General features: G+C 47.5%; 1 protein-coding gene across 5 annotated transcripts in view; it reads left to right on the top strand.

Moving 5' to 3' along the window:
• SUSD3 (sushi domain containing 3) overlaps positions 1–12,199 on the top strand; it is a 69,429-nt gene extending 57,230 nt beyond the window's left edge. For all 5 annotated transcript variants that reach the window (XM_072044389.1, XM_072044388.1, XM_072044390.1 and 2 more), the window contains 2 exons: positions 1,106–1,273; positions 11,548–12,199. In XM_072044389.1, the coding sequence (XP_071900490.1) occupies positions 1,106–1,273; positions 11,548–11,758 (379 nt within the window). In that variant the 3' untranslated portion in view covers positions 11,759–12,199. The remainder of the gene's footprint in view (positions 1–1,105; positions 1,274–11,547) is intronic.
• The last annotated feature ends 2,676 nt before the right edge of the window (positions 12,200–14,875 follow it).

The following is a 14,875-nucleotide window of genomic DNA, read 5'->3' as shown; positions in this document are numbered from 1 at the left end:
TATCTGATGATCTTTGAAGTGCCAGCAGGACGTGCCATCCTGTGCTGTACCCTGCATTTGGAGAGACCGGACAAAAGCTTCTGAACATCCTCACATAACGCAGCCTCCCCACAGAGCTTGTCCTGCTGCACAAGTGTAGTGCCCATTTTCTTTGGTAAAAGCAGAACTGCATCCCAGGAGGACAGAAAAGACATGAAAATCAGCATTGCCAACTCTGAGTCTTGTTCCAACAATCTTAATCTTGTCCCAACAGCTAGTGTGAATGTCTGTGACTGTGTGAATCTTAGACTTCTTTTAAAAACAAGAAAAGCAACTGTGATTTTTTTTAAACCCAGAGCTGTAGAGCGCAGCATGAGAAGTACCTTGAGCATATCCAGAAGAAAATTCTGAAGGCAACCGAACAAGCCCTACCCTTAACAAAGGCAGTAATTACTTCCTCCAGTTCATCTGTTAAACCTGCCTGGTGATTTTTGAATCCTTTGGAATGGCACTTCTGCAAAAATTCACAGAAAATATTTTTTTCCCAATAAATTATTTCATAAGAAGGTAATGCTCTGTAGTCTCTTCATGTACAACAGGATCTGGCCTGGTGTGGTGTCACTGATAAAGGTGTCTATAAAGAACGTTGACACAAGACCATTCCTGAAGTGACTTTCTGTATTATTGGGAAAAAACAAACAAACAAACAAAAAAAAAAACACAAACAACTGAACCAAATAGATTTAATTACTGGGGTTTTGTTCCTTTGAACTATCCATAGGTGGTTGTAAGACAATTGCTCTTTGTTGATGGTGTTTTTGTTGGCTTTTTTTGTTTGTTTGTTTATTTATTTTATTTTTGAGGAATGCTAGATAATACTTAAAAGAACACAATTTTACAGAACAATATTCATGCTGTTTAAGACACACTGTCTGTTAAGGGAAGGAGATATCTAAGTTTCTGAAAAATTGGCTTGCACTTGAAGTTCAGTGTGTATTTAAATGCTGTTCTCAGTAGACACGGGTTTAGATTTAAACTCTGGTGAATGAGGGCTGTGGTCAGATAAAAGCTCAGATATGTAGTTGTTTATTGCAGTACTGTGTTTTACCCTTCGCTTTATTCACAGAGATATGCAGCTGTGGTACCAGCTCAGAACTGAAGAACTAGAGAACATGCAAGCTGCTTACTTTGGTTATAAAGGAAGAAATAACAACAACAACAACAAGAAACTTAGGAATAAATCTGTATTTGATGACATGACTAACATGGCATATGATAACCAAGGCTTCTACAGGTAAGGCTTTTAAAATGTACCGGGTTTGAATGAGTTTGTTGAAGAACGTTTAGGTTTTGTCAATGATGCATTGAGGGGACTGCCCCTGGGGAGGATGTGCTGCCACGTACGGCCAGGGTGTGCGCTGGGGGCAGCTGTGCTTGGGGCAGGCTCTGCTGCCTTGTGTGCTGTGTTAGTGCAGGCAGGGTTTGCTCACTGGGGCAAAACAAAGGGGTTTCTTTGAACTTGCCTGCCCTGTGGGAGTTACTGTTGCCCAAAGGTGGCACAGCAGAAAAGCTGAGCGTGACCTCCACCCAGCACTTAGCTTCTTTCACCTGCCTGTTGTCTTTCACTGGTGCTTGGTGAAGTCTTGTCTGCAGAGAAGGTTGTGCCAGATTAAGGAGAGAGAGGCTTTTAATTGGCTTTGTTAAGTTGATGCTAAACTGTAGCAGGTAAGTCGCTGGGCATTGCTGTTGCGTGGCATCAAGGTGCCAGCGTGCCTAAGAGCCTTAAGAGAGGAGCTAGCCAGGGCAGCTAGGGCTGTGCTGCAGCCCAAGGTGAGCACCGAGTGCTAGTGTCGGTCCCTCAGTGACTGTGAGAGCTCCCTGGAGAAATATTTCATTATCAGTGTGTCCAGGAGAAGCACAATGGGATCCTCAGCTGCTGGGTGCAGCTGCAGCATAAATGCCACCAGGGTGAGAACCTTGACCGTGTGGCAAAGAAATGGCCAAGCTGAAAAGATGTGCACCCTGTAGCATGGATGCACTCATGGTGCGCAGACATACATTTTGTTCAAAATCTCTCTGAGTGTGTCCAGATGTGTTGTTGCTAACAAATGAAACATAGAAAAATGAATGCATGTCAAATTCTAATCACTGTTTTGCTATTACCATCCATATAAATAATGCCGTTGTGTTTTTGATGCCCTTTGAGTTCTGCTTCATCATCATGTGCATCCTTGTTTATTTTTAATTCACTGCTTGCTTGTACAGCTTTTATGTACAGCAGTAACTGTGATTTGCAATGGTTACCTGCTGAAAACAACTTTATGCAAATTATAAAACTACTTCCATGTCACAGTGCAGCTGGAAATTATATTCAAATGGAGCATTTACACAGAAGTCTGAAGGCTGTTTAATCAACTCCTAGCTTTGGGTGACTTCGAAAGATGTATAAACCTAATTAAATGATGATTATAACCTAGACAGTTTTCTGAAGATTCAGGATGCAACTTTTAATTTTGGGCAACTTCAATCTGTTACACTGCAAATGCTTTGTAAAAGTATAATCTGCTTTTAAAATAAAATGGATAAACTTACAGAGGGCTGTCCACAGGGGTGAGTGCTCTGCTAGAGCCTCAAGCTCCTTCTGGCTCTTATCTGCACCACTCCACAGGGCAGAAGCTGTTGTATTATGTTTACCTAATACTGTACATCTTAACTGAAAGTAGCAGGGAATATACAATTCTTCTGGATAAGCAGCTTCTCTGGGGCCAGATGTCAACAATTTTATCATTTCTTTAGAGAAATGGAGAGCGTATAGCTCTCCAGTGGGAAAATGCAGAGGGCAGGAGGATAAAGCTCCTGTGAGCTCTTTGGTTTTCCTGCATGGAACAATGCAAATGCCGTGTTCAGCACTGGTGTACGTTACCACCCTTCTGGTACACAAGAGCCATTGTTAATCAAGGCCTGCTGGACTTCGTGGTGCAGAGGTGCTGTGATCCTGGCAAATCGCTAGCTAGAGCAAAAATCAGCCAGAAGAGCTGGTGTATCAGGCTGTGCACACCAGAGCCCACAGTCTAGCATAGTCCTCCACAGAGTGGAAGCTGCTTCTAATCAGAGATAAAAATGGCATTTCAGCTGTTACAGACTTAATAAAACTGTCTTGGAATCACTCTAGGAACAAGCGTGACCTGTTATCTGTTCGTGCCACACTTCCTTTCTTCACCCAAATAAGATCTATTTAATCAGGGTTAGTGAAGATGTTCATTTCTGCTGTTTAATTCTGTTAAATACACATACGTGCACAGGAAATTATGCTGTTGCCTCTCATGCCACATCTGGAAGATGGCAGGTGGTCTGTCAGCTCTGTGCTTCGCTTGCGAGGCTTCATTTCTGTGCGTAGCCATCAGGCCAGGTCTCCCCATTGGGTGCCCGGGCCCTGCTGCCAGCAGCAGGATGGCATGGGGCAGGTGGAGCTCGTGTTGTGAGGACTGCTGGCCTGAGAGATGTTTACTGCCCAGTTATTTCTGTGGTGCCTTTCTCCATTTAATGGGAAGCACGCAGTTGGCAGCCTCTGTCTGAGGCGTTTCCTACCTGTGTGTGCAGTGCCGCGGTCTTACGGCCTGCATTGTCCGGGGCAGTGGGCAAAGGCATTTGGCGTGGTTGGAAAACACAGCAAGTATGAGGGCAAGTGAGCCCAGAAGAAAACTTAAATATATTGTGTAGGAACTGAAGTGTGCGTACATGGTCATGAACAAACCGAAAGGTAATTTAACTTGTGCTAATGTTTCAGACACCTGGAGGCATTTGTGCAACATACTGCTAGGCCTCTAGTGGAGCTGGGAACCCTGCTTTGTTTTTCTTGTAAGGAGCTGCACTAAGAAGGATGGGAGGCCGCCACTTGTCAGCCTGCCATTTTCCTGAGGGCTGCCAGGATGTCTCTGGGTCATGGTGGGAGATGTGGCACTGGGCTCCTCGCCCCAGAAGGGCAGGCGGAGGATCAGCGAGTGACGCCGTTTTTGCCATGGCATTTCCCTTCTGTGCAGAAGGTTGTTGTGCTGCTTTGGTCTAGAAGATTTGGGAATGCCTCCACCCTTGAAGAAAACCCTCTTGAGTGTGTCTCTGCCTATTTTTGGCTAGACAAGGATGTAGGTTGTGCTGCCTTTCAGATTTAATTGAAATAGGTCTTGGGACTAACTGTGTAACATCTTGGTTTGCCACACTACAAAAATACTGTAGGAATAAATAAAATAAAAAGCTAGTTCTTCCAGGCAGGTAAGGCATTGGTTATATTTTATAGAGTAAGGAATAAAACACTATAATCTGTTAAAGTGATGCCTTCGTTTGCTGATGAGATAATTTGGACTGTAATGAGGTGCCATAACAGAGATCCAGAATGCTGACACAAAAGTTATAAATAATACAGGAGCCCAGCTGTTGGACAGCAGAGGCTCCAGTGCGTTGTTCTGGGCCTGCCTGCCATGAAATGAGGTCCTTTTCCCCCTTGTGTTTGAAGCTTGGAACAAATGTGATGAATATGTAGTTTTGCTGGGAAACATTGAATTTTAATGACAACTACTGTAATTATAATGAACCCCATTCTGGCTGCTTGGGTGCATGAACAAATTGCTTTAAAATGCTGAGAAATATGTCCATGAGTACCTGGGATCATTACAGCATAGTCTCTGTGGATGCCACCTCTTTGGAGTGGATATAAGGAACCATAAGGAGATTTAAAAAAATCAAATTGTAGCAGAAGCTCTTACATGCAGGAGCTGCAAGCATTTAAAGCATGTTTACTCTTTTATAATGTTTGAATAGTTAACTAACATTGAGTAGGGAACGGCAAGCTACAAGGTGCAGGACTGCTGGGAGGGACGTGTTTCACCCCGCGTCGCTTTTCAGATGTTTGGAGCCTGGAACAGAGATAGCAGGTTGCTGCGGGTTGCAGGGGCTGGAGACAGATTAGCTCGAGGAAAGGGTCTGTCAGCTCCGGGAGGGAGATTAGCTGCAGCTCTGTGCCCGCAGCCAGAGGAGAGCAGTGCCCGGCAGCCTGCGGAGCAGTCCTGGGAGGCGGCGAGGCAGAGGCAGGGCTCGTCACCACCGGCTGTACCGGGAGCAGCTCGCCCAGCAGGGGTGCAGCCGGAGAGAAGTCTAAAATCAGGATCGTGTTCTGCAGCCTCTAGCATGTTAAAATTTAAGTCTTCCCAGTTCTGTGTGAGAACAAAAGCAGGATTGTTTAAGTAGTTCATTCAAAGTGAGAGACCTTCCTCAAAACAGCAGATAGCATCATGTCTGCTTTGGATTAGACGGACACCATGGGTCTCACAGGGACATTTGGTATTGCTAGGAGCTAGCACGTGAAATGCCATTCTGGATTTAAGAGGTTTTTTGAAATTGGTATATTCCTAAGCAGTAAATGTTGGTTTTGAGTAAGTTCTTTTCTAATGAAAAAATATTTTTCCTTCCCAAAATGAACCCACAGAATCTTTCTCTGGGATAGTTCACCTGGGCAAGCACTGCCTGAGAAAAGCAGTCCTTCTCCATCCCCAGCAAACACCTCAGTGGGCTGGGAGGCTGCCAGGGCCATCAGTCCTCTGCCTCGTCACAGCACAGGCAGCGTGTCAGTAACGAGGAGCCTAATGGCGCTGTCCTGCCTCTGTGCCAGCTGCTCATGGTGTCTGAGAGAGGGAGGTGAACATCAGCAAGGGGGGATATTAAAGACACCAGTGTCGATAAGAAGAGCGGGGTCACCCTAGCATCCTGCTGCCCTGGGCTGTGTGTAGCTGTCCCCTGGGACAAGGTCATCCCTGCAATCCCCTGCCTGCGCTAAGGCAGAGAACTTCGGCAGCTTGAAACAGCAGCCGGCCCTCTTCCATGAAGCAAGCAGTGCTAGCCCTGCCTCTGTGAGGAGTCACAAAAATGTGCCCCATCTAACAAAACCATGGTGAGAGCAAACTGCGTTTGGCATCCACAGCCACTAAAAACACAGACGCTGCTTGTGCCATAGCACGATTGTTCATCTGCACATGAGAAAGACAGCTGTCCCGGGAGAAATGCTTAGAAGTAGTAGTAAGAAAAAGCAGAGAGAACTTGTTTCAGTTTCCGTCAACTTCCTAATTACGGTAAGAAATGGCCACACCTAGGGAGGCCTCTCTTTTCTTTGCTTTTTCAGCATAGCAGGCCTGTGACCTGTGCTGGGCTAGGCCCCTTGACTCAGGGCTGTGCTGTTATTTTGCAAGGGAGAGTTGATGGTCCGGTATTTTCCACGCTTTGGAAGAACTGAATTTAACTGGAGACTGACTCCTTTTCATCTTCTGTCAGCTAAGAGGACAACCAGAAAGAAACTAGCCCAGCTCAAAAATACATCTAAAGAGCAGCAAAGAAATCCGGTGATTTTTTTTTTTTTTCCCTGGTGTGGAAGCATTTGGAAGAAGCCATGCATTCAAGATTTGGGCTATGCTGAGGTGAATTATTTTACACAGCTCTAGGCCAAGTTATAAAACATTCTCTATGAAGTAGTGATCTGAGTGCAGGAGTGAGTCAAATGGAAAAGCCCATGTCTCAGTAGGTTTAAAGTCCTCCTTTCAGATATCCACTACAGCTGGAGCTTATTATCAGGAAGAAAAAATGTCTTCTGCAGAGAAGCAGGCTAGTATATTCTCCCACAGAAGGTATTTTTAGTATCTGAAATTCTTGTACCAGAGTCCTTTCTGACTACAAGCTGCATTACCAGTGTACCTGGCAAAAAACAAGTAAGGGTAGTCCAACAACAAAGATGTCCAAGTGAAAAGATTTTGCAAAACTAAAAATGAACCAAAAAAAAAGCCAACGTGCTCTTAGGAGAGGCAGCCTGGCGTTTGAGTCAGTCCAAGAATCCATACGTGGAGTTGGTGAAATTAGCTCATAGCTTTGGCCTCCACAGTAAAACAAAGTGCATTTTCTTTTTTCCTTTTGATTTTAGTGACTATAATGGTTGAAGTTTTCCACTACCTTTTATAAGGGGTTGCATGGGAGGCACAAATCAGAAACTGATGTTGCTCTAAATAACGTTACTGTGTGCCCAGGCTTGTTTAGGAGTGTGGCTGCAGGCCAAAGGACCTCTAGAAGCATGGACAAGCCGGGGAATAATACATGGCCACATTCCCACCTTTCCCTCTGCCCCCTGAGGGCACTTTCCCAGCTGCTCTTCCCCTCTGAACACATGAACAGAAGAGGTTAGCAAGCTGAGGGAGCTGATGACCTTTCACTCGCAGGATAGCCTTGTGTGGGTTTACCGCAGTGAAAGGGGACGACACTTGAAGAAAGGCCCATACTGAGAGACAAACTGCTGCAAAGCTTGATGGAAAACAAAAGTAGAACAAGAAAAAAAAGAAAAACGAACACCACCAGACCAGCCAGAATGACTGTCAAAGCTCCCCAGCAGGAGTTCTAGCTCCAGAAGATGCAGCAGGGGAAGAACCACGGGAGCAAGCCATCTACAATAGCAGCTTACAAGCTTTGCAAGATGGTTTGAGGTCCCCAAAGGCATCTGCTGCATCTAGCAATGCTACAGAAGGCTTTTGGAGTTCCTACTGGGTTGTATCTTCAGTGGGTTCAATTTCATAGTAGAAGTCCAAATGCTGTGGGCCTGGCTGAAGAGACCTTTGCCTTGTGAAAGGTCATCAAGCCTTTCCCCTACACACACAGTTGGATCTCGGGTTCTGCCCGAATTCTCTGCGCCGTGTCCTGACAACTCTGGCAGCACATAGAGACAGCTCTGTGCTCAGTTTTTCCCCTCTGAGCCCAGCAGGGGCAGCTGAGCTCCCACCTGGGCCCATGGTTGGGGTAACCACGTGTGGGTTACCCCCACACTTTGTGTCTGGCATACCCGCAGTCTAGACGGATGTGATGTCTGCTTCTGTTTCCAGGCCTTTACAACATCTCTTGTAAAGAAAATATTTTTTTATTCTGGCATTTCAAGATGCTGTGTTCCTGCATTGTTTGTTTTTCAAAGTCCTTCAGGGTACATGGCAGCAAGAAGTGTGTTTTCCTGAGGAAACTGATTTATCTATAGTTGCTATATACTTCGCTATGCTTGAAGGCTGGCTGTTTACCTAAGGGCCGGACCCCTCCCTCCCTCCAGAAAATCACTGTTTTCTTTTATGATCAGCCTTGCTGTCAGGAATTGCTCAGGTTTGTCTGAAAGCCCAGGCATGCCGAGCTCAGCCCCACGGGTCCCGCTGCCCGAAGACGTGGTGTGCGCGAGATGGCTCAGGGTGTGTGCAGGGCGTCCTCGTCAGCCTGCGCCGCTGTGGATGTGGCCCTCCCCGCTCTGCTGCACGGCTCCGGTTGTGGAGAGCCACCAGCGGGCTCCTCAGCCGCTGCAGGAAGAGGTGGGGGACTGATGTTAATTGATATTAATTGTGCTCCACGGAGCATGCAGTGAAAGGCTGCGAAGCGTGGGTGCCGCGTTTGGTTTGGTTCCCTGCAGAAGAGGGGTGACTGCATGGCGCTGAGGAGGGGAGGGGAGGACACCCAGCTGGCGAAGGCACAGCAGAGGGGCAGGTTTCCTTTTCAAGCCCTTTCTGTAGATCCCTGCCCCCTCCGAGTTGTCCCACCCTGAGCTTCTCTACTCGTTTTCCCAAGGTCTGTTATTCCTGCGCTTTGTGCTTCCCCCACCATTCAGAGGCTGGAGTCCTCCAGCACCTCCTGACGCACCTATTTCAAAGAAGCACCAGGCAGAGGAAGTGAGCTGTGGTTTCATCTTGGGGCCCTGTCACAAAGGCAGGATAGCTAGCTGCTAAATGTGACCTATTTCTGAATTTCAGTCTTAATTGCCACTGCCATGAGTGGGGAGGGTGTGTGCCCAGCACCATGTGCTTTCAATAAAGCTGCTATTATTGTTTTCCTAATGATTCCGTTATTACCCCCAGAGTACTGTACAAAGTCACCAGGCATACAGCAACAACAACCCCCCTCCCAACCTCCAGTGTAAAAATCTCTTCTCGAAGCTGGCGCCAGCACCAGGCAGCACTGCCGTGGCCCCACTGCTTGGCTGTCCCACTCACAGCACTTCCCTGAGGGCTAGGATCAGCTCCCCAGCCCCTTGCGAGGTCCTTGTGGATCTCCTAAAACCACTGGCAGACAGTGTGGTGGCTGCTTGTCTCCCCAGACAGGAGATCTGTCTTTATTTCCCCTCCCAGTTGTACCAGTGTCACTGTGTACACCCACCACCAAGGTGTCTTCACAGTGTACTTTCTTAAGTTGTTCAGGAGCTACAGGACACGTTTCCTGTTTGCTTAACATAATAGAAATAAAAGTACAGTGAAAAAGAAAGTAGAACGACCAAACCAAGAAAGCCTCACTCCTCTATCTAAGCTGCTTGCATCCATCCTTGTCGAATGTAAAGTATCAAGAATCTAGATAGGAAATTCAGCATTTGGCGTTCTTGTAGGGACTTATGTTTCCAGGTAAGAGCACAGGGAGGACTTCTGGTCCACTTACTGTGATGGTTTGGAGTAGCCCAGCTGGAAGCTGGCCTTAAGGAGAATGGAGGTGGTAGGAAGAGGCCACGTTTCCTCTGTCCCTGGATAAAGCCCAGGACGCTGCTAGGGGTGGAAGCAGCAGCCGGAGCCGCTGTTGGTCTGACAGCTGTGTGTGCAGGGGGGAGCCCTGCACCTTCATCTGTCCCTTCTCAATTCTGCATCCCTTTGCTTAGCTCTCCTCAGCCTCTGCTAGCTAGAACCCCACTGAATTCACCATCCCTCCATTGGTTGTAGGGTTCAAACACTGCTTGAAGATATCTTCTCCCTTTTATCTTCTTGCTTTTAACCTGAGGCTCCTAGACGAAGTAGTTAAGCCTCGTGTTTGTGTGGTGCATCTGAACGCAGCAGTGAGTGCAGAGTGCCTGCCGTCAGCTCATCCTAGACCTGTTTCAACCCGTGGGCAGCTTACCAGCTTGTGATCTGGGAGGAGCGGGCTGCTTGGCCAGGAGCACGGCTGTCCTCATGCACTCTCAGCCAGTTTGCATTGGTCGTGGGCTGTGGGTAACTGCAGCCCCACGATGCACAGCTCTACAGGAGACACTGGAATGGGGTGAATTCTGCAGGAGTAAGCTTTACTTATTGTGCAATAACCAGAATACCTAAACTTGAAATATAATCCTGGCAGGGCTATTGCCAGGGGTTTATAGCTACCCTGTGCAGAACTTTGTCCTGGTTCGTCTCCCTGTACGTGATCTTTTGATGTGATTTTTGTTTTGTAACTATTGACTACCACCTCCAGAAGACTGAAGGGAGTTACTTGCTGTATAAGAACCCATATGCACAGCATGGGTATGTCAGAAGACTTCCTTTTAGGCACCAAGGCTGTCAGCATTGCCGCAGACAGCTGCTCTTCCTGGTGGAAGATGAGGCACCGCAGGGGAACTCAGATGTTGTTCTGCTGTCAGACACAAAGGCGCATGAGGGCTTGCTGGCACGCAGAGGTTACAACAGTGCAGTGGTCAGTGCAAAGTGTGAGATGTCACCAGGTTACTGTTTTGATGGGTAGATGAGTTTTGTGTTGTCCAAATCACAGGTGGGTGAATTCTGCAAACCCACGCACCCCTTGGTACCACGGGTACGTTGTGTCTGTGCTGATGCGGTGCCTTCTCCCATCAAAAGCAGAGGTAGTTTAAGGTGTCTTTACACTACCTGAGTGTAGTTTGTGCCCCAAATAGTTTTGTAATACAGCTTTCCAGCGAAGAGCAAGATTTATTGTCCTCTTCAAGAACGATATGTCTGCGGTGTCTGTACCAGAGCAGCAAGGCTGTGGTTATTTGGTAGCTACGTCGTTATTTTCTGCTGTTCCCCTGTGGGTCTCTGGGTTCCTATATGTGAGCACGACAGCCCTTCCTGTGAGCGCTGCTGCCTTTGTGCAGCCAGTAAATGCCGCAGGCAGGCTGCGCTTCCCGAACAGCTGCTCACAGGCGACAGGGTGAGCCCGGGCTGCTGGCCCTGGGTGTGCGGCTGCCGCTGCACCCAGCAGTAGGCTCCTCGGTGAGCCACCTCGGGTCAGCTGCTGGTGCTGGGCTGGCCCTGCCGCGGGGACCCTGCCATTGCCCGGCACATCCAGCAGCGAGGGTTGGCAGGAGCCAAGGCATGGCAGCACAGTGAGGGCATCATTAGCAGTTCTGCAGAGAACAACCACCCCTCCCGGGCACAGCCACCCGCTGAGCTGCCAGCAGTGTCCTGCTAGCCAAGCAAGGACTTTCCCTATGCACCACTCTTAGCATTCAAGGGCTCGTAGTAATATTCTCTAGGTAGCACAGCATTAAACTGAACCCAGGGACTCATTCTATGGCAAACAAATGACATCTGCCCCACCTGCAGATAAAACCAACCTCACCAGTCTTTTTCATCAGCTTTTACAGAGAGACAATTATTTGCCCCATTGCTGCCTACTGTTTTTAATGGGGGAAGAAGTGAGCCTGTATGTTATAGCACAAGCTGTTGTATGCCTGATGTGCAAATAAAACATGCTGGAAAGTTCTGTATTCTTGTTAGAGCAAAGGAAACTGAAAAAAACTTTTTTTTTCCTTCATGCTTACAGATTCCAGGAGGAGTGGACTCGGGACATCGCAGCCCCCGGGCGTAGCAAAGACAACGTTCAGCTGCACCAGTTCAACAGCAGCAGCGCACCTGCGAGACAGGTGGTACCAGGACACAGTGCTGCAGGACATGCAGTGAATACAATACACGTGGTTGAAGTGTATGGACACAAGGATAGATACAACAAGCCTAGCTGTCAGATACCTGGATAGCTGATGTCTGAAATACACTTGCTTCTCTGGACCAAAATGAAATTTGGATAGAAATAACGTGCCTTAAAGACAACGCAGAAAGCTAACTACTCATTTGAATCTGAAAGTTTTATATACTCCAAGATGGTTATTTAATGGAAATACTTCAAGGTTTGATATAACTAAAATAATGAATGTTGAGGCTGGCCGTCAGCAGCCATCCTCTGCAGTGTGCTGTGTATTGTGACAATGGCAAAAGCATCATATCGTTCTTCTGTACCTCTAGAGAGAAATGGTAGCCGGTTTGTATCTTTGCCTCATACAAAGTCACTGACGATAATTACACATAAAATTACAACCTTCTTTTAACCTGTGTTTTTGTAAACATTTCAGGAAGAAAAATCCCCCATATTTTTACACAATAGTATGTTAGAACTACAATAAAATGTTGTTTTTAATTAACAGCTCCCCGTGCTTTGCATAAGGAAGGCCGTAGTGTTTGATTTATCTTCTACGTATTCAGAGGCCATGGCAGGTGGGGTGCAGTACGGGCACATGCCCAGCCCGCCGGCGTGTCCGGGAGGTGCAGCACACAGAGGGGTGCCTTGCCTTGCGGCGGGACCCTCCACCTTGCCGGTGACACCACTGCTGGGCAGCGATGGCTCGTGCTGCCCTGACGGCGCGCTGCAGCTGTGGCGCAGGTGGGAAGGTGACGTGGGGCAAGTGCTGCGGCCGAGCACAACACGCAGCGGCTGCATGCAGCAGGAGCACGCCGCAGGAGGCACGGGGTGTCAGGACGCTCGCACAGGGCTCAGCGATGCCTGCAGCATGGCCGTGAGTAGCACTGAATAAAGGGACAATGTGGTTTTTGGAAACGTGTCTTCCTTTCCTGATATCGGTATGTTTGCTGTGTGAGGTATTTCTGCTAGTTTTTTTTTTTCTCGTTTTTTTTTTTTTCTATTTTTAATAGTTAAGTAGCTGATACAGCTCTTACTCTGCTGCTTACATGCACACACGTGTGTATCTTATAGCTGCAATATGGTTGTATTCGTTTGGGTTGAATTGTTATTTATTCTCCCCCCATCAGGTGTACGGTCACGTTCCTGTCATGACAGAAACATGATCTTACAGCAAGCCCCAGTAATTGTTTTATTGTTTGTCCTGCTTGCTATGACTCAGGCATCCCCTTAGGGCTTTCAGTTCTGAGGTTTCAGTTTTGAAATTCAAGTTCCTGTAGTTGCTGGCAGGCCTAGCAATGCCCCATCCCATCCTGGCCGTACTCAGCGAGGGTCAGTGTGCTTACCCTCAGCTGTGTGGAAGTTGCAGCGAAGGAGCCTTGATTTTGTTCATAGCAAGCTCAGTTCTGTACATTAGTTGTGCAATGCACTTCTTCATGTGTGCTGCAGAAGGGATACGGGACGCACTTCTCGGTGTCTGGGAGGAAGCCCCAAGGTCAGGAAGCCTTGGGACGTGCTGCAGCCATTCTGGGTGCGAGGCAATCGCTGGTGGGGATGGCTAGGGACCCTCGCAGGGTGCTCTCCAGTGGGAAATGAGATGTGAGGAGGTGAGGTACATCCACGTCCTGTGCTCTGCTTGTCCTTGCTGCTGGCGTGGGGCTTTCAGGGGTTGTGAGAGGCTGGACCCCAGCCTTAGGGAAACACTCCTGGGTCCTCTTTGAGCATGAAGGCTGGGTGGGCTCAGTCCACAGGTGAAGGAGAACAAAAACAAAACACGGGAAAGGAGTGCAGAAAGGAACAAAGTCTGGAAAAACCATCCAAACATGAGATGCTGCTATACAAAGGGCTTAGAATTAAATGCAAAGCAGGTAAAGGCTTTACATGTGACAAAAGGTGCGACTTAGTGGAGTTACAAGTGCTTGTGGGACAAACAATAGGGCTAGGATCTCATTAGAGTAAATGACAGCTTGTCCCAGGTGGGACGTGGTAGAACAAAAAGGTCGACGTGTTGGCTGAGGTTCAGAACGAGGTGAGAGGCTCATTAATGGGATCCCTCGTCTGGAGAGCAAAGGAGTGGGGCTGCTGGGCACTACTGCAGCTAGGAGGAGGTGGCAGAAGGGAGGTTACAGAACCATCCCAATCACCAGGTGATCTTATTTGTCTCATTCTCTGCTGGAGAAGTGTACAACCGCCAAGATTTAGCACGTGTCTCGGTGAACATGGTGGGAAGGAGGACAGCAGGGGAAAACGTGTTAAAAATCAAAAGTGACATTTGGCTGAATGTGAAAAGAAGTGCCATCGTGTTTTTAAGGGGAAGAAGGAGGAAGAACAGCTGCATAAGGACTTCAAAAAGGGAAATTTCAGCATACTTAAATAACAAGTGTGGAGGATCTATGCAGCTTGGATGGATGGAGAACAGGAGATCTGGCAGCCACTAGCAGGGACATGCTAAAGAGACATGCCAGACAAACCCAGTGCAGAGGACAGCAAAAACCTGATACATCTGCCTGAGGAACTCTGAGGACATGAAAATGAGAGAGGAAAAACTACAGAAGAAAATGGAAATGTGGCAAATAACTGAGGAGTAGCATGAAGTGAGGTGAGCACAGTGTCAAATCAAAAAGGCAGGAGGTAACAGGAGTAACAGCGAGCAGGGGAAATAAAAGGCAAGAAGTAAAAAACACCCTGGCAGGAACAGAGTAAAACTACAGGTAATTTATTGCAAGTGAAAAGCAGAAATGGACCCAGAGGTGACAACCACTTAATGTCTGCTTTGGTTCAGGCCTCACTGAAAAGCCTGACCTGAATAGGGGAGAGTAGAGAACCTCCACGAGTGCTAGAAGGAAGGTGCCTCTCTCAGACCCCAACAGAGCCTAGGGCAAATGTTTGAAGAATCAATTGGCAAAGAAGGCAAATCTCAACCTAGGCTTAAACAGAGCTGTGGGTGTGCGAGAGAAGTGTTCTGGTCTGCTGGTAACATGCCTGGTTTTCTGCACCATCATGATGGAAGGTAAAGAAACAAATAGTCCAGGAGAAACCAACAGTGATAAAAGGCTTAGGAAGCAGGGCTTCTGAGGAGAGCCTAGGGGAACCCTGTGTGTGTAACACAGGAACAAGAAGACCAAGGTGGGATGTGGTATTTCCAGCACATAAAAAAAACAAAACAAAACAAAAAACAAAA

The sequence above is a fragment of the Anas platyrhynchos genome, chromosome 13 (genome assembly GCF_047663525.1).
Source record: "Anas platyrhynchos isolate ZD024472 breed Pekin duck chromosome 13, IASCAAS_PekinDuck_T2T, whole genome shotgun sequence".
NCBI classification, from domain to species: Eukaryota; Metazoa; Chordata; class Aves; order Anseriformes; family Anatidae; genus Anas; species Anas platyrhynchos.
Note: the sequence above shows the minus strand (reverse complement) of the source record. Positions and strands in the feature narration are given on the sequence as shown.